This window comes from Lycium ferocissimum, chromosome 5, assembly GCF_029784015.1.
Source record: "Lycium ferocissimum isolate CSIRO_LF1 chromosome 5, AGI_CSIRO_Lferr_CH_V1, whole genome shotgun sequence".
Lineage (NCBI taxonomy): Eukaryota > Viridiplantae > Streptophyta > Magnoliopsida > Solanales > Solanaceae > Lycium > Lycium ferocissimum.
Genome location: NC_081346.1, coordinates 34,732,019 through 34,756,936, shown reverse-complemented (window position 1 = coordinate 34,756,936; position 24,918 = coordinate 34,732,019). Strand labels below are relative to the sequence as shown.

Sequence of the window (24,918 nt, the reverse complement as noted above, 5' to 3'; positions counted from 1 at the left end):
GCTTATATTAATCCAACTCCTCAAAGTTGAGATTTAAAGAACTGACCGGCCTGAGTGACCGCTTTTCATTTGGATCACTTTGTGGGTCATTGTTTGCACCACACATTTCTCGGGAGCGCACGGCCTCACCTATGAAGCGATAACCCATCACTTTGCATCGCTTTAAGCAGCAAAGCAATGATTTTTAATAACAGTTTTCTGAATGGGCCTTGTTAGCTTCTCAAAGGGCCACCACCAGATCGAAGGTGGTCGCAGTAATAGCATATAAAGATGATCACAGTGCATCATAGGGCATCCACACTAGATTATGACGCCACGACTTGTAAAGGATTGTGAAGTTGTATCCAACCAACTTGCTTAATCACTTATACTATGGGGTCTGAATGACTTCGTCTGTTATGTTTTTGAGAGCTCGTTGATTGGAATAAATAATGAAAGCTCAACCAAGTAAATATTGGTGCCACTTATTGAGTACCTGGTATAGCAAACATTCCACGATCGTAAGTTAAAGCCCGTTAAACCTGGGGCAAAATTTTTGACAGAAATGTTACACCTCAGATTTTCGCCCGTTAAAGTCGCATCATGAGTTAGTCGGCGTAAGTACTTTTGGGTGAGATTAGGAGTGCTCCACATGCTAAGCAAGTAATGATATGAAGTATTTGAATTGTATAATGATCTCTTGTTAAGTTTGGAAGTCAAACAAGTTGTAATACGAAAGTCGAAAAAGGGCATCGCAAGTTAAGTTTGTAAATTTCACTGAAATTTGGGTCAGATGTCTCGGAGCTTTTCTCTCAATATACTTGGAGTTACGGGGTGATCCACCTATCAAATCGAAGGTCTATGAGTCTAGTTTCCAGCGGATTTTACCGTTCGTCAATATGACATCGGAGTAGAGAGATATTCGCATTTCCGTCCAGGGACATAAACTGTCGCGGGAACAGTGCTCTAGGTCGGTGGCAGCTTATTCCTTTTTATATAAAAGACCCACAAATCAGATTGGAACCTCATTTCTCTTCAAAGAACAAACCCTAAACACTCCCTATACTCTCTCGCACATTTCTCCATCAATCGTAAGCAAATCCAAAGGCTAATCAAGTAACTTTAACGTAAGGAATCACGTGGTAATTGTAGAATCGTCGTTTCTTCATTGTTTCGCTTTTCGAAAGAAATCTTCAACTTGAAGAAACCTCTGTTTTGGATTGAGTCTGGGAATATAAGGTATGTTTTATCCTCTTAATCATCTCCTTATGATTCTCCAAGTATTTAATCTAAGAAATTTGGAGGAAATCCCATGTATATGAACCATATGAACTAGTATGGATGAAATTGATTGGTTGAGCTGATTTATGTGGTTTAAATGTATTTTCTTGGAGCTGTGAAGGTATGGATGGATTGATAAGGAAGAGTAGGAGTAAAGGAGAAGAAAAATGGTAGTCTTGAATGAAGAAATTGAACTACAAATGACCCTACGAACTTACGCCCGCAAGTTGTTCGACGAAATGTCTCATTGAGTATTTCCATAAGCTATGAACTTGGAATTGATCCCATATTGGTCGTATGATGTAGGAAATCATTCGTAAGACGTTCAAGGACTCGGGAAAATGTATATAACTCCATCGACGAGGTATGTAGGGCTTTCTATTCTCTTTGTGGCATGACTAGATTTCAAATGACCTTTCATTGAAAAGTTATTCCGCTAACTTGGATCGATCGCGTTCCATGATAATTGAGCTGACACATACTCATCTATGACTTGTACCAAATTATGGTCCACATCTCCTTTTGGCTTTCGATTAAAAGACTTTCCGTTCAACTTGTGTCGATTATGTCCCAAAATGGTTAAGCTTACCCTTTTCTCATGAATAACTTGTATTGAAATACCTTTCACATTTCGTGTCCCTCTTGTTTATCGAATGAAGAATGATATTAGTTATGGTACTCTTCACATCAAAGTTGAGTTGATTGTACTTCCTTTAATTGAGTTAATCCTTATCTTTTTGTCTATTGCCCCGAGGTGACGAACCTCTCGTTAGCACACTCTTTCCGATAAAAGCTGTGTCGATCATATTTCATAAGAGTTTGGCTAACTTTGGCTTCGTGAATAATTCATAACAAGATGTTTCCTTGTACTTTTACTTCTTTGGCCTAATGATCAAATAATGATAAACGTAGCGACAATAATGAAAATCGGAGGGTAACGACGACAGGTCACTCCAACTCTTTCTATGATGTCTCTTCTGAGGTCAGTCTTGCATTGCACTTACATATATATGTATTCATTTTCATTACCGAGCCGCGCTATAGTCGGCGGATAGGCACTTATATGTGCACCTAGACGTGTTTCTTTCTTTACCGAGCCGTGTTGTAGGCGGCCGAGTAGGCATGTAGTTGTGCATTGCCACTGATCAGTTGGGCAGAGATGATGTTATGATGATGAGCTCACCCCATAGAGGGATTTATTATTGTTATATGATATGATATATGCCTCCACAGTGAGGAATGATTTTACGAGCATGCATTTACATTTATGTCATGGTTATGGTCGCCCTCAGTGGCCTCGTTCAGAGTTTCAGGTTGTCTCTAGATCTCTTCCCATGATTATCCGTATCTCTTATGCTTATGTTATGTTTACACTTACCGCCTTACATACTCGGTACATATTTCGTACTGACGCATTTTGTGCGCTGTGATCATGCCCACAGTACGGTAGACAGTTGGTGTGCCTTTCTCGAGGATACCGTAGTTCAAACGGGATGTTCGCACCCATTCTCCCGGAGTTCTTTGGTCGAGTCATCAAATAGGATGTATATATATATATATATATATATATATATATATATTACGAGTAGAGAGAGAGAGAGAGAGAGAGAGAGGGTCGAGAGTACCATGTCTCGACCGCCTGATATATATTAGTGCTCTTAGAGGCTTGGCTGTACTATCGGTCGGCCGTGTACGAGTATTGTGTTTGGCCTTGCCGCGCCGACCGGTTGTCTTTCTTGGTTGGCCTTGTCGGCCCTAGTTATGCATCTATGTGTTGTTGGGCATTTTCTGCTTGCAGGTTGTTATGATATACTTGTTGCTATTGCTATTCAGCGGCCTCATCGGCCTATGATTCACGTTATAGAGTTTAGATATCACGGTTGGTTCGCTCGGCCCCACTTCGGCAAGCGGTGCCGCCACACCCCCAAGGTTGGGGTGTGACACGAAATATGCAATAGGGTATCCCCATTGTAGCAACACTGTCCCAATCCCTGTAAATAAGGGCATCAATCTCCAATTAAAAATCTTCGAAAAATTTGGGAGAGATAACAAGAGACTGGACCCTAATGCTAAGTTGCACGGACTCTTCATTTTTTATGAAGCTCCCGTCTCGACACGGGACGGGTGCGGGTGCGAGAGCGGGATACTTATCGGATATGGTCAATCAACTTCGGATACTTTGACTGGAGTCCATGGACAAATTTGGGGGAAAATTGAGATTTTGATTTCTCAAAATGAAAGATAAAATAGATTTAAGACATGGGAAATGGCATACCTTCAATATTATAGTCCTTTTGCCTCATATTCGTTGCTTCATGTTTCAGGCCAAACATAGAGAAACCAAGAATTCAACGGGTCTTTTTCTTTATAGCTTTATTTTTATAATTTTGAATTTTCTTAGGCGAATCCCCACACCCGTATCCATACCCGGATCCGCACCCCCGAATCTTAATATTTATATTTTGCCGAATCCGACACTCGGATCCGTACCCGTATCAGATACACACACCCGAGTCCGAGCAACTTAGTCCTAATGTGTGCTTCAAGTATCAAAAAAAAAAAAGAGACTAAGTACAATCATTCCATACAAAAGCATCCTTTCATAAAATATTAGTGAGTGGACAAGTGATAGTTGCACATTGACAGAAACGCCGATAATAACCAGCAAGGCCTAAAACGCTGTGAACCTTCCTCAGCAGCGTATCGGCTATTGTTATGTTACTTGAATATTGGTCGAATCTGCTTCCAGGCCTTCTTGGGATATCATGTTATCCCAGGTAATCAGGTTTTTGATGCCCAAATAAACATTTTGATTCATTCGCGACTGCCGACTAGATGGTGTTCACAAAGCAATTGGAGAACCATTGCCAAATACTCTAAATGCAACTCTCACAAACCATTATATATCAATATATCATAAAAATAAGAAGAGAACAGATCTCCAGAGGTATGCATGAAAATTGTGTTCATCATGGCTTGGAAAGTAGACTATGCATTGGATAGGCTAAATGGCTTTCGCACATACGAAAAACTGATTTAGCCACGTCTTCTGGGAGGAGCCGTATTTGATGGTAACAGAGAGCACATCCACTTTGGGGAATATTTGGCTCCTCCTAGTTCATCAAAGAGCTCATCAATAATCGGAATGGGAAATCGATCCCTCACGATGATGGCATTGAGAGCTCAAAAAACCATATAAAACCGTAATGTTCCATTCTCCTTTCGCACTAATACACAAGTGAGGAAAAGCGACATGTACTTAGGCGAATAACACCGTCTTGAAGCATTTCCGAGACAAGTTATTTGATAAATTCTTTTTGGAAGTATCAAAAAATGAGGAGAATTTTGGTTGAAAAGTTCACACTTGAGAGCCCATGGAACACCAAAGTCTTTATGACATCTCATGGTACAGGAGGAAACATATTCGATTGTATTGGAACAAATTTGAGGCTAGCATTGGTTTTCTACTTGGAAGGATTGGTAAAGGCACAATTGTGGATATGCTAGGGTTAGCAAAAGTGGTTGTCTTTTTAAGTAAGCGGATTTAGAATTGGGCCCCTTCTCGAAGTTATACATTGCTCTTGCAAATGGGCCAATTATATTGCTTCCTTCAATGACTTGGGCATATGAACCAAACCAATTGTTTTAATATCAAAGCAATGCCCAGAAATGAAACACTAGACCAGAAATTTTATGGTAAGGCCATTGTTTCATTTGGTATCGCCAAAATGAGTTTAATAGTCAACAATCACAGAGGATTGTCGGAGCCTGGTCATTCAGTGCCTCCAGGGTCCTCTTATAAAACAAACAATAGTTTCTCAACAAAGTAGTCCCAATCCACTAGCTACTTGTTGCAATGAAGCCATCAGTACCATCCAAGGCGTCGCCACCGAGATGAAAAAAAAGGTCAATAACAACTTGTGATCGTCGGAAAATGGAGTTGAAGTCGAAATATTCTCCGCTTGAAAAAACCAAACCGTCTTAATTCCACTAGTCTTTAAATGCAACGTGGGATGAGAGAAGCCAGTAGCAAGCTGTGGTGAGTGGACACCATTCAAGATAAAAGAAGAGGCCAATCATAACTTGTGATCATCAAAAATAGAGTTGAAGTCGAAATATTCTCCGCATGAAAAACCCATGCCTTGGGGTTGACCAAACCGTCCTAATTCCACTACAACCGGCTTGTAACGCAACGTGGGATGAGAGAAGCTAGTAGCAAGACGAGGCAAAAGTAGCTTAGTGCAACAAGTACGAGAAGACTCCACCATGGAGAGGTGAGACATCAATGTGGCCATATGGAACATGTCTTGTATCACTCATCGATTGGTCTCCATAGAAACTCAAAATTATGCCAATTCGCGAGAAAACCCAATTGGGTTTCACGATCTAACTATGAGAGGGTCAATGAGGGAGGGGCTCTTAGTGTCCACCATGGTGGACAAATCAATAAAAGCACCAAACGTAACACACCCAATAAACAAACACCAAGAGAATTACAGGAATGGGATTCATTAACCGTACTTCAGGCTTTACTGACATCGGTAACATATAATAGCAGAGAAAGTGAGAACAGGGAAGGGATAAAAGAGAAAGACGGCACAGGTGGGAATGAAGATTATAATAGATTTGCATGCCTACAAAATACCGCCACTATACTATGTCACTATTTCAGTTTATTACACATTTACACACCCAAGCTCAGCAACTTGTGTCTCATACATAGTTCCATAATCTTTGTGATGGTCTCCTTTCTCTTTTGTCTTCTCCGCAATGATTTAACTGGTCCAATATTTGCTTCCACGACTAGCTTATCGTTCCTTGCAGACCCTTCTCCACTTTTTGTCATGTCAAGGGATCTCGCTGGCAAATATTAACAGGCGGATGACGGAATGAATGTGTTCAAAATCCTTACCACTCTTGATCATAGCCAAAAGGTCGAGAAATGTATTGTTCAACAACAACATACCAGAGTAATCCCACAAGTGGGGTCTGGGGAGAGTAGAGTGTACGCAGTCCTTGCCCCTACCTTGGGAGGTAGAGAGGTTGTTTCCAATAGACCCTCGGCTCAAAGAAAAGTAAACAAAAGCTGTTGGGAAAAAGAAATAACACAAGTAAAAAAGTAATGGCAAAATACTATATACAGAAAAAGGTATTGTTCAACATCTTTATTAGTGATACAAATCTCCCCAGACCCCACTTGAGTTCTAGTGCCCTACTTGAGCCGAGGGTCTATCGGAAACAGCCTCTCTACCTTCACAAGGTAGGGGTAAGGCTGCGTACACACCACCCTTCCCAGACCCCACTTGTGGGATTACACTGGATATGTTGTTGTTGTTGAATTCTAGTGCCCTAACCATACACTTGCTCGAAGAAGTCAAAATCAATCAAAGAAAGCATGTAGACTATAGAGTTTTCCATTTCTTATCATGAAAAGGACTTCACGAATAGAACAAAATGAATACAACACTATTTCTTTAAGAATTGAACCTTGCCACCGCAGGAGATAAGAATGAGATGAAGATGTCTTTCTTAACTCAATTCCTCCCGTTGGAGGCAAAGTTTACGTAAGCTGGTTTTCTTTCATACCAATGAATACTTAAATTTGCCCCCGTAAAAATAATCCAAGTTAATGTTCGCACAAAATGAGATAGAGGTAAATATTTTCAGTTTTTCGTGGAAATAATATTTCCTTACCATCCAATTTTTATGACACTCTCTGGATGCAACTCTCATCTCTTTCAAAATTCAAATTCATATGAACAATTCAAATCATAATGGTTGATGTCTGTGCCATCCTAATAACTTACCAATCATTTTTAAGAATTTCCAATCATTTTTAAGAATTTCTTGTTCACATACTAATTTAATATACAAGTCGAATTTCCTCAAAACTCCATTACCACTCAAACAACATCACATTTAATCAAAGGGAGTAAAAGCAAAAACAGCAAATGACTATTATGATCTGATACCATTTTGTCAACTCTTACAAAGAAAAGAAGATGAGGCAGGTGGGAATAAAATTGCCAGAAGCATCAGCTGACCTTAAAAACAGCAAAATTTGAAGATATTTGATCCAAGGCCTGAGCGTTTTGCTCAAGAAGCTGTCCGGTGGTACCACCAATCACTGCAAAAATTACAAGATGTACACATATTCCTCAGAAATTCCAACCAAAATTAGAAGAAAAAGGAAAGAGAACTCAGAAAATAACAGTTACTTTACGGTTGCATATCACATCAGAAATACTGATTGTTCTTTTTATCCCTTTATTCCATTTTGCATCCAGTGATTATCATAATTCGTAAGTGCACAGGGAAAAAAGCATTCCTTGATTAATCCATGGAAACGGACAGCTGATGTTCTCCATGTTACATGACTCTCCATACTACATGATATCTTCTATGCTACATTCCTCCTTACTGTATATCAAATTACATAAGAACAGAGAAATTCCTTTTCTTATTATTCTCCGCACCAAACGAAATCCTCTATGTAATCACTGAGGTACTAGCTCTTGCAAAGTGATAAGCAGCATGCCAAATTATTTCCAATGTTATAAACTTCGAAAAGTCAAGACTTGGCTTTTCAAAGCACACAAGTTCAACCATAATAACAAGTTAAATCCACAAAAAAAGAAGTAAGAAGGAAGGGGGACGAAGTCTCTAGTAGCAACACTTATTCTGCATGAATTTCCTCAACAGGCATGGTAGAGAACTGGCTGCAGTTTTTGAGCAACTATTGAAAAAATAAGAACGGAGGACGGTAGCACTTAAAAGGAGATCTCGTTTAAACTTTTCACTGGCATCAAATAAATTCCCGCTGTTTAATCCATGTAACAAGCACAACAGAAGTTCAGAGGATTCGTCTAGCCCTAGGTCTTGGAGTTCAAAGTACTTGATAAATGTCAGCTTTCAGAAATACTAAATTGGCTGATAATCAGATGTCAAAGACACTTCGCACTTTCACTAGGAAAACAGATGAAAATTAGATGATTGAGCTGATTGATTTTCGCATCTCAACTATTCTAGCTTTGAGCCTTCGCTCTATGTGCTTATTTTCAACATTAGGAAAATCCGTGTACATTTGTAATCTCAGGATGAAACCTCACTAAAAGCATACCTTATGGGAAGAAACTAGAAAGAGAAGTTGGCTTCTAATGTCTAAAGGCCCGTGTATATCCACCAAGCCGTCATGCACAACTAATGCCACATGATGATTGATCTTAGATTATGCATGTAGCAGAGACATAAGGTGATGTGCTAATCACCATCTCTATCCATTTCATCTTTCCAATTACATAAACTTTCCTCTACATTCAATTCCAGGCATATCTATCCAGACTCACACACAAAAACAAAGACTACCAACAACATGGTTCCTTTGATATTTAGTCTCAAATTTCACTCAACTTTTTAAATGTGAACTCAGAAGAGTAAATAAGGACCGACCTTTGTAGGAAATTCCGTCATCGCTGTCCATTGACATAACAGATTGAGCATAGGGGGGACCATTTGCACGATTAGCAACATGGGTAGACTTTGGCATAGAATCTGTAACTTTTTCCTAAAACCAAAAAACAAGGGAAGTATGACAAAGAAGTTATTATTTGACAGAAGTACCAAACAGGAGTGTCTTTAAAATGCTGCCAAATAAGCATAATTTTCTCCAAGAGTCGTAACTTAATTGCAAATAAATCTTTTTTCATCAGTTGTTTGAAAACAATTGAATGACCCACAAGCAACTTGAGCAAAAATCTCAAATAACATCAACTAAGCTGTCTAAGAGAATCTGGACTTGAAAAGAAATCATGGATGCACAACAGTTCAAAGATGTGCATAAGCCCTTAGCATTCAATGAGAAGTTAAGAATCTGGAATTGAAATAAACCATAGATGCATGGTAGTCCCAGAAAAACATAAACCCTTTTGCATTCATTCAGAACTTAGCTAAAACTGTAAGTGTCATTTTTTCCCTAAAAAATTAAGACTGCAACATTTAAAAACCCCAGATATTGGGCCGTTCAACCTAATGAAGGCTTAAATAATAGCCCTAACAAGCGCTGAAGCACCAGAGTTTCGTATATCAAGAAAGACAAAACTTGCAACAGCCCTCCATTTTTTCCCAATCTTCAAAACTTACAAACTGCAAATCATCGAAGAGGAAAAGTCATGATTTTTTTAAGGGAGACAGATAATGGATGCCGCACTTATTGCAAGTGAATGTGTGGATTCAAGACTGAAAGGTGCTGAACCAGGTATAATGTGCAAGCTGGACATTGAAAAGGCATATGATCATGTAAACTGGAAGTTCCTACTGAATACTTTAAAACAAATGGGTTTTGGAGAAAGATGGCTCGGGTGGATTAAATTTTGCATCAGCACTGTTAGGTTTTCTATTTTAGTGAATGGTGAACCAGTGGGCTTCTTTCCCTCAGAAAGGGGACTTAGACAGGGTGACCCCCCCCCCTTCCTGTTTATCTTGGCAATGGAAGGTTTTGATAGCTTGATGAGGATAGCAATCCAAAACAGATGGATTAAAGGCTTTCAGATGGGGGAGAAACAGTGATCAAGTCAAAGAGTCATCTGCTTTATGCAGATGACACTGTTATTTTTTGTGAACCTTCAGGAGGAACAAATAAGATTCATCAAAATAATCTTACTGCTCTTTGAAGCTTCTTCAGGTCTGAAAGTGAATTGGGGAAAAAGCAATTTGTTCCCAATTAAGGAGGTGGCTAATATTCAGAGTTTGGCAGATATTCTGGGATGTAAAGTGGATGATATGCCTACAGTCTATTTGGGCATGCCATTAGGTAATAAACACAAGGACACAGAGATATGGGATGGCATTGTGGAGAAGACAGAACGAAGATTGGCAAGATGGAAGGCTCAATACTTGTCTTTAGGGGGTAGACATATCCTTATAAATTCAGTGTTAGATTCCCTTCCTACTTATGTAATGTCACTATTTCCAATACCTTCTGAAGTTTTGAAGAAACTGGACAAATTAAGGAGGGATTTCCTTTGGCATGGTTGCAAAGAGATTAAAGGTTATAATCTGGTTAAATGGGAGATTACTTTGAAAAGCAGAGACAGTGGAGGCTTGGGCATCAGAGATTTGAGAAAGCAGAATAATAGTTTATTGATGAAATGGCTTTGGAGATATAATGAAGAGGGGCAAGCTCTATGGAAGGATGTAATCAAATGCAAATATGGTACATACGATCCTTGGTGCAGTAATGTCAGCATTGATACTTATGGGGTTGGGGTCTGGAGAACTATCAGAAACTTATGGCCAAAGCTTGAAGGCGATTTATATATAAAAGTGGGAGATGATAGGAGAACAAAATTCTGGGGAGATGCCTGGAATAATCAGACCCCTCTGAGAGATTCCTTTCCAGATATGTTCATTCTTTGCAACAATCCAGAGGCTAATGTCAGTGATTGTTGGACACCACAGGGTTGGGATTATCTTTTAGGAGGCTACTAAATGATTGGGAAGTGGAGAGAGTGGCCAATTTGCTAGAAGAAATAGGGATGTTTCCTGGCACCAACCATGCACCTGACTCATTGAAATGGAAGCATAGTGAAGATGGGGCTTTCACTATTAGCAGGTTTTACAAAATGGAAAGCAACCAGCAAAACAACAGACGCAAAAGCTTGTGGAGAAAGGTTTGGAGAAACTTAGCACCAACCAAAGCTTTACATGGTTGGTTGCTAGGAGGGCTTGCTTGACACATGAAGTTCTGAAGAAAAAAAAAGGAATGACTGTAGTATCTTGGCGTTCATTATGTGGGAAAAACAGAAGAGACCAACAACCATTTATTTTTGCATTGCAGCTTCACAACACAGATTTGGGCCATCTTTCTTAGTCTCACAGAAACAAAGTGGACCATGCCTGAACATACTGCAGATCTGCTAAGCTGTTGGATTAGAAGAGGGGGAAGTAAGAGTCAGAAGGCATGGTGGAGGATAATCCCACACTGCATATGGTGGACAGTGTGGAAAGAAAGGAATAGTAGAAATTTTGAAGATAGGTCCAATTCCATTCAGAAGGTTAAGTGGAATTATATTGTATCTTTTTATTTTTGGTGTAAAGAAAAAGATATAGAGGAAACAGAACAGTTGGTAGAATTATTAGGATCTCTGTAAGTATTTCTCTCTTGTTTTTCTTTTAAAGGTCCCCAGCATCTCCATAATGCTGATGAATACAAATTACCAAAAAAAAAAAAAAAAAAAAAAAAAGTCATGATTTTACTTGTATAAAACTTGCACCACAAGTATATACTCATATGAGCATGATTTTGTACATTTGAAGAGTAGCCTCTTATCTTTTAATTACCTTTTAGGTGCACCCATGAGATTTCATCTACAAGTAAAATCACAGATTAAGGTAGAAGGCTAGTAGATAGTGGAGTGATGTCCCGCTTTTCCTTCCATACTAGTAGTCGTAGTATTACTCTTTAAGTTTCTTGTACTTCGATTTCTATTACTAGTCAAATCCGGCTCAAAAAGAGTGTCCACTTAGCCATTTGCACACCCCTAAGAAAATACTAAACTCCTAGGCAAAAATAGGTAATTTGACTAAACTACCCCTAATAAATAGGTATTGAGATTTGATCACTTAACACTTAATAAGAGCAATTTTGGAAGAATAAGGTTAATTGTTTCTTGATTTGGTAACTGGACGCACTTTTTTAACCAAAAAAAAAGGTAAGTGGACACTCCTTTTGATACGGAGAGAGTATTATTTTGTTGTAGCTACTGTTCCTTTTGCAGAATGCTTTAACATGCTTTCTATAGTATTTTGCCGTAGCTTCTTCACTTCCGTTGTTTCTTTTTCCGAACTGCCTTCATTTGCTTTTCCTTGAGCCAAGGGTCTATCAGAAACAACCTCTCTACCTCCCAAGGTAGGGGTAAGGTCTGCGTACACTAAACCCTCCCAGACACCACTTGTGGGATTACACTGGGTGTTGTTGTTGTTAATGGATGCCTTTTGCAAAAAACTATTCATTCTTGTAGGTTCTCAACTTTTGGTATACCTCTTGTATATGTGAGTTTCTCCCATTAGTAATGATAATATTCCTTGATAAAGAAAAAGTATATATGTATCTTCCAATATGACCTAGCACCGCTTGTCACAAGATAAGCTCTGAAGGAGTATCTACAGTGTAGATAGTATAGACTAGAGCATCAAATCTGACATCAAGCATACTAAGCAGATAAACCATTTATCGTTTCTTTGGAAATGAAGGTGAATTAAAGCTAAAGGACCAAATGAAGTAAGAACCAACCAAAACTATAATGCCTTTGAATTGGACATCAACTAGAGATTCCTATTGGAATGATGTAATTAACAGTTAGAAAGGATCAGAGCATCCAACCCAAAACCTTAAAGCAATAAATGGAGTGCCGCAAGGGCTTCATATGCCCCCTGACGCCTTCGTATAGAACATGTGAAAAATCTTTATAAAACCCATCATCCTCCTGTGCGTACAAAATTGTTGTTGGATTGCCACCCTGAATGTAGACTTATGAATATAAGAATAGGTTTACTAAAAGTTGGCATCTAATCCGAACCCTTAAGGGAATTGGTGCTGCGGGCCAAAATATTTATAAGTCCCATTGGAAGCCCTTAATATCAATATGAATCTTTATAATATAACTCCACAAGCCTACAATAAATTCTCTTAATTTACAAAGCATGACGGAAGCCCGATGTTCTCCAGTCTTGGAATAATTTTTTTTTTTTTAAAAAAACACAAATGCTACACAAATGAAATGAGCTCCAATAGATCACAGATGGAAGATTAACAGAGACCTGAGTCAAGACCGATTGACTGATTAGCCAAAATAGTAAAGCCAATTATGTAACTATCCTTTTCTTCTGACAGATTACTCTAAAGAACTATCTACAGACTCGCAGAGATGTTCTAAGCTAAGAAATAAAAAGCCGCATAAATTTTACCAAACCTCATTTCAATTTACTTGAGAGTTCCCATTTTACTCTAATCCAAATTACTTGACCACTCTCCCTAAAACTGGTAAAGTTACTTATCGACAAAGAAATGAGAATAATATAAACCATAATACCCTGTACTATTGGTTTTGATATTTCTTTGACACACTCACAGTTTCATAAGTTCAATTAATTTTGAAGAGTTTCAGATCAACACCAACATAGTAACCCATTCAGCCATGAGTTTTCATACTAAAGGGTTCTCATGTTACTGATAGTTTCTCTCTATGTGCCCACTAAAACTACATATAACAGATGCAAGTATATAGTACATAATAGCATTTTCCTGAGAGCAAAAAGGAATTCAGGTGTACATGTTTGCATCCATAGTTATGTTTGACAGAGAGAGAGTTTGTGCGTGTGTACAGTTATTTGCGCCTAAGTTCCTTACATATCGAGTTCGTTTCAGATGAGATCGATCAAACATGAAAAGGAGAAATTTGATTAGAAGTTGAAGGATAGAAGGTGGAGAAGGCCTCCGTCACCCCGGGGTGGGGGGGGGGGAGAGAGAAGCCTTTGGTGAGATACTAGTCTAGAAGAAGGACTAAATCTCTATTATCTCTTTCTTATCCTGACAAAAAATGTGCAACTACTTTTACCATTCTCAAAAAATTACAAATGTACAACTGGGTTTGTATCTTAATTGCACTTGTAACTTCCGCTTCTATTTCTCTTTTTTTTCCAATATATGCAAGTCACTGCATAGCCTGAGCCTTGAGGAGCTGACAATTATGCTTAGTCGGAAGGCATCGCACCGGCTTAGAATCTGAAGTCTTACTATCATGCCCTTAGCAGCACAGACGAAGCACATAGAGAGAGAGAGTTTGTGTCTCTGTGTGTTTGTACAGTTATTTGAGCCCTAAGTTCCTACACATATCGAGTTCGTTTCAAATGAGATCAATCCAACATGGAAAGGAGAAACTTGATTAAAAGTTGAAGAATAGAAGGTGAAGAAGCCATTCTTCAAAAAAAAAAAATTACAAATGTACAACTGGATTTGTACCTTAAATACGCAGCCTTGGAATGAGCACATAGCGAACTATTCTTTCGTCTTTTACTAAAGACTACCGTGTGCTCGTTGCAAATAGTGGTATACGCTAATTTTTGGAGGGTGGAAGAAGAAAAGATGTGTATCTTAAATGCACTAGTCACTTCCGCTCCTATTTTAGAAGGATAGCAAAAGATTGGCAGGTGGAGTCCATTATCTCTTTTTTTTTTTTTTTTCCAATTTATGCAAGTCACTGCATAGCTTGAGCCTTGAGGAGCTGACAATACTGCTTCGTCGGAAGACATCGCACAGGCTTATAGTCTGAAGTCTTACTATCATGCCCTTAGCAGAGCCACAGACGAGGCAGGGAAGAGAGAGAGTTTGTGTCTGTGGGTGTGTGCCTGTACAGTTATTTGCACCCTAAGTTCCTACAAATATCGAGTTCTTTTCAAATGAGATCGATCCAACATGAAAAGGAGAAATTTGATTAAGAGTTGAAGGATAGAAGGAGAAGGTCTTACTATCATGCCCTTAGCAGCACAGACGAGGCACCCTTTCCTTTAAAAATAATTTGGAAAGATAAAGGACAAAGAAAGGATCTTTCTTTTTATTGTTTTGCTTTAGTAGCTCCTCTTACAGGTAACAACTCTGGGGAGAGGAGAAGAATTAGTGCTAATGGCTGCCTGTTCTGTAAGAGAGCTGCAGAAATAGTGAACCATCTCTCCTTCATTATGGCTGGTTTACTGAGATTTAGATCCTTTTTTCTTAGTTCCCTGCGCGATGATCAGATGGGTTGTGCCTATGTCTGGATGAGTTGAGGCACATCTTGAGCATTATTATTTTGCTGGCAAAAAGAGGTAGATTTCAAGTGCTATTCTTATGCATTTGGATGGAAGAGAAGAAGAACATCACTAATAAAGGGGATGGATGTTTTGGCTCAAGTCCAATGTTATTTCATTTTTGTTAGGGGGGGAACCTTCCAGCTAGTCATGATATTTTGCGATTCTTTTTGCATTCTGACACGTGGTATCTTGAGACAAACCTACAAAACCTAAAACTTGTTGGACCCATTCCAGAACTAAATGACCTTTACTCACTAAGCAGCATTTAGGTAGAAAATAAGTAGAAGATTCCGCTTTTGACTTCGCATGTTTTCTTGGGTGGGTCGACTTGAAGCAAAAATTGGCAAGGGAGATAACCTCTTTTACTAATGTTCTCTATAATGTCAGAACAGAGCTCCATAATATGATCAAAAGGTAAGATTATTCCTTTTCACTCTCGACTTATGCATCCACAAGGCCTACCATGTAGCACATTAGTATTTCAACAGGCTGCTCCAATCAATTTTACTTTTTGTCCTCTACTCCTAAATATTGCACAGCATTTAGATAACAGATTTTCTTGTTGATACCTTCGTTACTACAAGGCCACATGATAAAGACATGTTTGAAACAAAGAAACAGAAAGACTACGACCTCTATTACATAGTTTCTCCATCCCGATTCTGTGACCTACTTCAGTGGAGCATAGGTATTAAGGTAACAGGGTTATTGTGTTTAGAGCTTTAGGTAGAAGTGGGTCAAATGTGAAGATAAAGATTGACTTTGACTTACTTTAATGTTAAATGGGGAACCAACGAACGTTTATAATACAGAACATCTAAAGGTATTGAAGAACCTTGGGATGAGCTTCCCCCACAGAAAAGCTGACATAATTGTGAGAAAATACAATTATGAAGAGGGACAATTCATTGGATGGCAGGAGTATTTAATTAGCATTCCAAGATATTATCGCAGTAAGGGGAAGACCAGGACAGCTAAATAGAAGAGAATTGCAGATTGCTCACCAGAAAAGCAGCACGCACAATATCAGGAAGCAAATATGGGAATGCTTTTAAAAATTGTAATTTAGCTTAACAACCAAAAAAGTCAATAATCCAATTGTTTGTTAACGTCTAAATTTCATACTACACAAATAAGAATCCCAGTTTTCCCCGTTAAGGGAGGGGGAAAAGAGTTCAGTATTCTGTCATCACCATTATATTGGCTAGTTTTTGATGAAGCATAACACTGCAATAGTAAATGACAAATGAAAACAATGACCACTACATGGGCATGGTTACATATGGGTCTATACAGTAACAGACAACAGTGAACACTCAACAAAGACACACTTGATACTTGCAATAGTAAATGACAAAAAATGAAAGCAATAATCTCTCCACAGTGATATGGACATGGCTACATATGGGTCTACAACATAACAAACAACAGTCAGTCAAAGCTCAAAAAAATCACCCTTAACGACAGGAAAAGCCCTCATCTTTTAGTAGGCATAAGGAAATGATGGCCAGAACTATGCGACGCAAAAGCTGTAGTACCTTCTTATCTTTATTTTTGCGTGAGTTATGATCATCTTTTCTTCGCTTTCCAATCTCCTTTTTCTGCCACAAGGAATTGATAAAATTTAAAAGAAGAAGGAACAGATAAGAAAAGTTTATTCTAACAAACAAAAATAACTGGATTTATTTGCAGAAGAAGGGAATGTAATGCCTTCCAGCTTCAGAACAAAGCTTTATAACAAAACCACTATACAATTGTCTGCACAAAGTAATATAATATTATTCTTTATGGAGTTTACAGTAAAGCAATATCATTGTTTGAGACATTGAAGTCCCTGTTCGGGGAAGGCAGGATTTTTAAAACTAGAAAGGGAAACATTTCAGTTTCTCATTTAGATCCGTTCTAAAATTTTGTGATTTTCACCAAAAGAACACTTATTCAACTACAGTGTTGTCGAAGACGAAAAGCGTAAAAAGTGTCAAAAGTGTGTCTGGGATTTAAGGGTAAACACAATTAGAGCGCGGGCTTAGCTAAAAATGGTGCAAACAAAAAAATCATATATGTAATGCAAGAAACAAATCACTATTAACACAGACAATAAATATGTGGACAAACAAATTTGTAAAACCACAAACAAATGATACACTCCTATAAGAAGAAAAAATCATATCAACCATGGTCCGGAATCATTTTAAATTTCCGATCCTTATTGCAAAAGTTATAAGTATTTAATTGACGTTTATTCAGTAATTTTCTTGTACAATCATAATGTTTCTTTAACAAACGGTGGTGTTCAGGTAAGCTTACTCATACCTCGACTATGTCACCGGATACCAGCTACCTCCACCATCACAACTACCGGGTAACTCTATCCACCAAGGCTTAGGCAGATGGAAGAAAATCACGTATCACTTTTTGTCTCCGTTGGGATTTGAAGCAGAAACCTCAATGTTTTCCTCCCACTTCATTACTATGGGTGCTTCTAAACAATTAATATATCAGTTTGCTAGATTTATTTATTAGCGGAAAGAGGATCTTGCCCTGAACTATTTGAAATGGGACAACTTAGTCCTTTGTTTCGTTTTTTGCCCAAAAAGTGACCCCTCTGTTAGCCAAGTAGCTCAAAAATGTGCTCCCCACTAAAGACAAGGGAACTTTTCAGCCAAAACGAAACGGAAGACAGTTTGTGGATAATCAAGTTTTCAATGTCTGAGGCTTATATGTCATCACATGAAACCCGTAATGACAGAGATGTTGTTGCAAACTGATTGCTCATCCGAGTACTAGAAAGAGGTTTTACAAATGCCCGCCATCAGCTGTAAATTTAGTTTCTTCGTTTTCATTTGTTCGATTTAGTTAATTGATTTGTTGCTTTATTTTGATCAAGAGGTTTAGTGAACTGAAGCAAAAAAAATAGCTCCACTCTTGTTACTAAAGTTCTGATTTGATTAGGAGCAACGTATCTGAATTGGGTGGTAAGTGTTGCTTATTTTTGTTTGCAATTTTATTGATTTTCCCAAAAATTTGCTCATTATTTGTCTTACTTTTTTCTTGCCATGATCCCCAAAAAGAAGGGTGCTTTTGAACTTGGGGATTTCAGGCCAATAAGCCTCATTGGTAGCATATACAAGATTCTTGCAAAGGTGTTAGCAGGAAGACTGAAGAAGGTTATTGACAAGCTGGTCTCTTCTCATCAAAATGCCTTCATCAAACAAAGACAGATTACTGATGCAGCTCTCCCTGCAAATGAGGTACTAGACTGGAGGATCAAATCTGGGTCACCTGGAATTATGTGCAAGCTACCTATTAAAAAGGCCTTTGATCAATTGGATTGGTCTTATTTGATTGCAATCTTGAGAAAAATGGGGTTTGGTGAGACATGGTTAAGATAGATGAGATACAGTATTTCTACTGTTAAAATATTATGTCTTGATAAATGGAGGTCCAGTGGCCTTTTTCTCTCCTTGAAAGGGATTCCCCATTTCTGTTTATTCTAGCTATGGAAGGATTAAGCAAAATGATGGAGAAAGCCAGGCAGATGCAATGGATGCAGGTGTTCAGTGTTGGTGGCACAAACACTGGAAGCACAGTCACATTCTCACATCTTTTGTATGTTGATGACACATTGGTCTTCTGTGAAGCTGAAAAGACTCAAGTACAATATTTAAATCTCACACTTCTTCTTTTTGAAGCCTTATCAGGGTTACATATTAACATGTTGAAGAGCATTATATACCCAGTCAACAATGTTCTAAACATTGATGAACTGGCTGGAATTATGGGGTGCAACATTGGGACTCTTCCTAGCACATACCTGGGTCTTCCATTGGGGACAAAATTCAAAAGTTGTGAAATCTGGAATGGGGTTGTGGAAAAATTTGAAAAAAGGCCGACTTCCTTACAGCTTCAGTACCTGCCTTTAGGGGGGCAGAGTCACTCTTATGAGTAATGTTCTTGACACGATACCCACTTATTTCATGTCTCTATTTCCTATCCCAATAAGGTGCTAGAAAAAACTAGATAAGATCAGGAGAGACTTCTTATGGGAAGGCAACAGTAGCTCCAATAAGCTTCATCTAAGTGTGAAGGAGGGCTGGGGGTGAGAGATCTGTCTGCTCACAACAAAAGCTTATTAATGAAGTGACTTTGGAGATATGGCACAGAAGAACCAATCCTATGAAAATAGGTGATCAAATCAATTCATGGGGCAAAGGATAAAAGGAGTACCCAGATATCTAATGCTCCCTATGGAGTTGGGCTTTGGAAATATGTTAGCAAATTGGGTAATGAATTCTTCCAGAAGGTCCATTTCAAGCCTGGCAATGGTGAACATGTGAAATTTTGGAAAGACAAATGGCTAGGCAACTACACCTTAAAGGAAGAATACCCTGGTTTATTCAGTATGGCACTGGAGAAGCTCTCCTCAATTGCCCAAAATAGAAGCAACAACTTCTGGAATGTACACTTGAGAAGACACCGTCAAGATTGGGAGTTAAGAGGACTTGCTGGAATTACTAGCCAAGGTGGAAATATCTAGCATTGATGCAAGTACTACAGATAGAATGAGATGGGGCAGTAAAGGAATTTTCTCAGTTAAAGATTACTGTAGACAGCTTAGTAACCAAGATCAGGTTATTGACTCTTGACCATGGAAATTGATTTGGACCCTAAGATTAAGTGCTTCATCTGGATAGCCCTCAACAATGTCAGCCTTACTATAGACAAGCTTAACAAGAAAGGATGTCAACCGGTCAACAGATGCTATTTTTTCAAGTGCAGCTGGAAATGGTCAACCATCTCTTTCTTCATTGTCCAGTAGCTTTTAATCTTTGGAGCATGTTTTTCAGTATTTTTGGATTAAGTTGGGTGATGCCTCAGAATCTGAGAGAAGCATATGTAAGTTGGAGCCTTTAGAAAGTTGATAAGGCCATCAAAAAGACTGGTAGATGATCCCTTCTGCTATTTGTTGAAGTCTCTGGAATGAGAGAAACCGAAGGTGTTTTGATGGCATCTCAACTCCAAGCTACTCTCTTAAAGCTAAATGCTTAGTTAATCCCAGTTGGAGCCTTTGGAAAGTTGATAAGGCCATCAAAAAGACCTGGTTGATGATCCCTTCTGCTATTTGTTGAAGTCTCTGGAATGAGAGAAACAGAAGGTGTTTTGATGGCATTTCAACTCCAAGTTACTCTCTTAAAGCTAAATGCTTAGTTAATCCCAGTAACTAGTTCAATACAGTTTTTGGATTTTATTAGCACTTTAGTTCTTGAATGAGACATTGTTTTGGGGCAAACAATGTTATCCTACACTTTTGTTCTTTTGTAATTAGCCTCCTGTAACTTTACATCCCTTTGATGCCCTTCAATGAAACACATTACTTCATCAAAAAATTATTAGTCTCTTTTTAAAAAAAAAAAAAAAAAATTGTCTAATTGACCAGGTTAATTCGCGTGATTTTTGATAGTGGCAAATCGAAAAGTTCCCCCAAAAGCAATGATTGCTATGATGCTATCAATACTTTAAAATCTTTTATTTTATAACCGCGGTGTCCAGGCATCAATACTTTAAAATCTTCTTGGATGCTATTAAGTCTCGAAGGAACAATTTGAAGAAGAAGGTTGATGAAATCAGAGATTATTAATCTTGTCGAATTTCACATAGTAAATTGGGGGAGAAAGTTCAGAAATCAAGATTTTCATTTTGATTTCACGGCGTATGTTCGGATTCCTTACCGCGAGGATGATGAAATGAAAGTTTGTGCCTGTTTAAAATGTATCGGTGTTATTCTAATAGTTCAAGGGTATTTTTGGCTCTTTATCCTTGTTTTAATTGTACTTTTACCGTGTTAGAGAGATCGTTAGTGGGGAGGGCATTTTTGAGTTACTTGGCTAACAACAAGGGCACCTTCGGGCCAAAAGCAAAACAAAGGACAAACATGTCTCATTCTAAAAGTTTAGGGATATGTCTGGTCATTTTCCCTCTATAATTTAAAGTCTTCTCCTCAGAATAGAGCCCAAGAGATATTAGACGCACGCCTTAGCACTTTGGTACTTGTGTTGTGACACTGAGAAAGCGAGGCAAAATGCCCAATCTGTGCTCGTTAACAATATTGCAGCTAAAGAACTTTAAGATTTGGCTTTAGACTCTGAAAACGATGATTGTGCCCCCTCGTCTCCCCTCTCCCACACAGACAAATTGGCCAACTGTGGTCCTAGGTTCAACTAAAAAAAGACAAACTTCTTTTTCTTTTTTTTTTTTTTTTTTTTTTTGAAGATGACTCATGAAAGACATAATTAAGGCAAGAAATTTCCTACTCTTGGACATTGCGATAAAGCTTTATATTGCAATGGAGGAAAGGAAATACAGATGCTGAAGTAGGAATGCTTCTCCCTTCTTTGCAACAAAATGCAGAAATAAAAGGAAAACTCATTGAAAGGCGCCTGATCCAACCAATCTGTACATTCTATTATTCAGGGGTTTAAAATTCATACAAGCTCAAGCTTGCCTCTTTTTCTTTTTCTTTTTTCTCTTTTCTGATAAAGCAAGATTGCCTGTTACTAACAACTATATTACTAGCTACAAACAAACCGGTTAATACCAGAAAAAGGAAAAACTTACAGTGATCCATCGACAACATCTGTGTTACTAAATATGCGAATAAATTAGATGAAACCAGAATCAAAAAACTTACAGACATCCATCTACATCTCAATGCTACATCTCGAACAGTCTTGTCTTTTAACTGCATTGCAATTTTTGCATACCTAGATATGTTGCTTTCTGTTGCATATCTGCAAAAGTAAATTTCCTATCTTCATTTAACAATTCATGTCAATAGAAGTCAGATACTAAGAATGCATAGTGTAAATGATGTTGTTTGGCAATGCATGCAGCAAATTGAAGCAAATACTGATTAACCAACAGAAAGAGTTGTCGTCTCCGACTGAAATGCATGGTTCAGATAACCATAACAAGAACATTCATATTTGTAGTAACTAATTATCCTTTATCAAAATCTTTAAACAGCAAAGACGAATCAGGAGATGATATTTGCTCATCTACATAGAGAACAGTTGTTAACTGGGTATATTTCCGAGTTGATTGGGTGAGACGAAGAAGTGCTCATTGTCATTATAAGTACTTTTAAGATAATGAGCTGAATTACAACCAGCAGAACACAATATACAAGAGGGGAAGAGATGATTATTTGTCATTGAAAATTAAATAATCCTTAGAATACGGATACCTTTACGCAGTTTACAACTTGTCTAATTTATCCAAGCGAGATACATCCACCATACAAAATTTAGCAGAAGTTACCCTAAATGCTGTATGATTCTTCCTTGCCCCTCCTCCCAAAATCTCAAGAATAAAAAATAAGCAAGCAAGACGCCGCAGGAAAATTTCAAGATGCATGGAATTACAAGGCGTGTTATTTTCAAGAACCAAAATTTCAAGAATTAAAAAAAAAAAAACAATAATTCAGAAATGAGCAAGCAAGATACCGCACATTAAAATACTCCCTCTCTCCATTTTTATTTGTCATGCATTGACTTGGCACACCCATTAAGGAGCCATAAATAAAATGACTATATCACCTCTAATTATTACTAAGTCATCTAATGATTGAAATCAATAAAACATACTAAACTTTAAAAGTAGTGCAGCCACTAACAATTCATTGAAATTTCCAACCCAATAATTAATAGTAAAGGTAAAACAGGTATAAAATAGTAAATTATCTCTTGGTTTTTCAAACTGGACAAGTAAAAGTGGACAACTGTTTTTAGTACACTGGACAAGTAAAAATGGACGGAGTGAGTATTAAAAAAGAAGGGACAACTTTCGAAATTGAGATTATGTACTTACTAGTCTTGATTTCTTAATCAAAGAATTAATCAAAATTGAGAGAATGATGACCGACTAAGATTTAATTAATAGTAAAGGTAAAACAGTCATGAAATGGTAAATTATCATTTTGATTCTCCAAAGTGACAAGTAAAAATGGATGGAGGGAGTAGTAAAACTCCAAAAGGATATTGAAAGAAGAAAAGAAGAAAAAAGGGGAAGGGGTTTTTACAGACTTGGCGATCAATTCTTCGAGGAGGGACTGCTCATCGGGAGTCCAATCAACGGAAAGGCCTGGATTGTGTCGTAGGGCTGCCTGTGTGGGGCCAACCACTGAGTTTTCCGGAACAGAGAGACCATTACCGTTACTGGTGGCCCCATTCCCATTCCCATTCCCATTGCCGCTGCCTTCTTGATTACCCGCAGGCGGGTTCGCGCTCGCAGCCATCACCGCAAATCCAATATACCCTTCAAATTGAAGTGAGCGGTGGAATATATAGCTGAATCTGTAGCGCCGAACGAGTTTGGAATTCTGGAGCTAGAAGAAACGTGAGAGAGAGAGACGGGGAAGAGAAAATCTGTACGGAACAATTTGGGTACTAATTGACTTGGATAAATACGGGAATCTTTTCTGATTACATACGCCTTGTTTAATTTTCTGATTAAAGGAAAGAGGTTAGTTATTTATATTTTACGCTTTTACTCATGGTCTGCTCACGATGACTGCGATATTTTTTTTGGGACTTGTACATGTGGTCCTTTGTTTATTGGTAAAAAAAAGATAGCAATATTTAGGATTTTCGTGTGCAAAACTTAGTACACTTTTTTTGAGAATTTTGAAGTTGGAATTGTGTTTGGTTATAATTTTTGCAAAGAATATTTAATTGTTTGAATGTATTAAAAGTGAAAAAAATGTGAAAATAAGGTTTTCGGTGTTTTTCAAATTTCAAATACAACTTCAAGTTGTACGTATTTGAAATTTCATGGCCAAACGTTGATTTTAAAATAAAGTGAAATTCTCATGGCCAAACGGGTTATTAGTTTGTTGCGACCTATGTATTGAAAGAACCAGGTTTTGAGCAACTATGCAAGAAAGTAAAGTGCGAAATTGTAAATCAATAATACTAGTATTTTTATGTGAAAAACTCCTTGTTCAAAGGAGGAAAATCCACGACCTGTTTCCAATAGCATTTCTCAAACTCTCTACTATAACACAAGCAACTATTAGAGGTCGTTTGATGCGTGGTATAGGCTGGGATATCCTAGCACTAATTTTTTGTACCGTATTTGGTAGGAGGTATAAATTTATCCTGGGATAAATTTATACCTCCTACCAAACAAGGTATAAAATGAAGCATAATCCCAAGGGTGGGATATCCCACCTTATCCCAGGATTATTTTATACCATCTTTTAGATGGTATAAAATAATCCCAAAAGGTGGGATAAATTAGTCCCGGGATTATAATCTCGGGATAATTTTGGCTACCTACCAAACGACCACTTAAGGTTACAACGACTTGTACATCTAAGGAACTGACCCTAGTAGCCCCTACCCCAATCCTCAACAATTTTTCATAATTGTTGGTACTTTCTCCAACTTCTTTAAAGACTACCTAATTAATGAAGTCTCGTACAATACAATATAAAACAACGTCTACTACAATTCACTATGAATATAATCATCTCGTTTTGGATCACATGAATCTAACTATTTCACTCAAGAACGGTATTGATAAATCTTGATAAGAACAGGTTTTTGACGTTGTTGTAGGTGATTCCTTCTTCTGGTAGACTTGTATAGATTTTGATTTATCTCTCAAGTCTTTCTCCTTGTGATAAGTCTTAAAAGCATCAATGTAATGCTTTATATAGATGTAGAATACTCGTTTGTAGTTCTCCCAATCCAACCAAGATTTTACTCATGCATATGCCGTCGTCTTCTCCTAATCTCAAACTAATTTCATGTG

The 24,918-nt window shown here is 37.9% G+C and overlaps 1 protein-coding gene, 1 long non-coding RNA gene and 1 other non-coding gene across 3 annotated transcripts in view; 2 read left to right on the top strand and 1 right to left on the bottom strand.

Moving 5' to 3' along the window:
• LOC132056763 (uncharacterized) overlaps positions 1 to 23,606 on the bottom strand; it is a 28,765-nt gene extending 5,159 nt beyond the window's left edge. Inside the window, exons 1-5 of the mRNA XM_059449102.1 lie at positions 23,187 to 23,606; positions 21,794 to 21,893; positions 16,644 to 16,706; positions 8,710 to 8,824; positions 7,305 to 7,387 (exon numbers count right to left, since the gene is read on the bottom strand). Of these exons, the coding sequence (XP_059305085.1) occupies positions 7,305 to 7,387; positions 8,710 to 8,824; positions 16,644 to 16,706; positions 21,794 to 21,893; positions 23,187 to 23,398 (573 nt within the window). The 5' untranslated portion in view covers positions 23,399 to 23,606. The remainder of the gene's footprint in view (positions 1 to 7,304; positions 7,388 to 8,709; positions 8,825 to 16,643; positions 16,707 to 21,793; positions 21,894 to 23,186) is intronic.
• Positions 990 to 1,938, top strand: LOC132056765 (uncharacterized). Its single transcript, XR_009414932.1, has 2 exons — positions 990 to 1,218; positions 1,382 to 1,938. It is a non-coding gene; the product is annotated as an uncharacterized LOC132056765 (long non-coding RNA).
• On the top strand, positions 14,290 to 14,403 carry LOC132058627 (U5 spliceosomal RNA). Its single transcript, XR_009415351.1, has one exon. It is a non-coding gene; the product is annotated as a U5 spliceosomal RNA (small nuclear RNA).
• Positions 23,607 to 24,918: the final 1,312 nt, after the last annotated feature.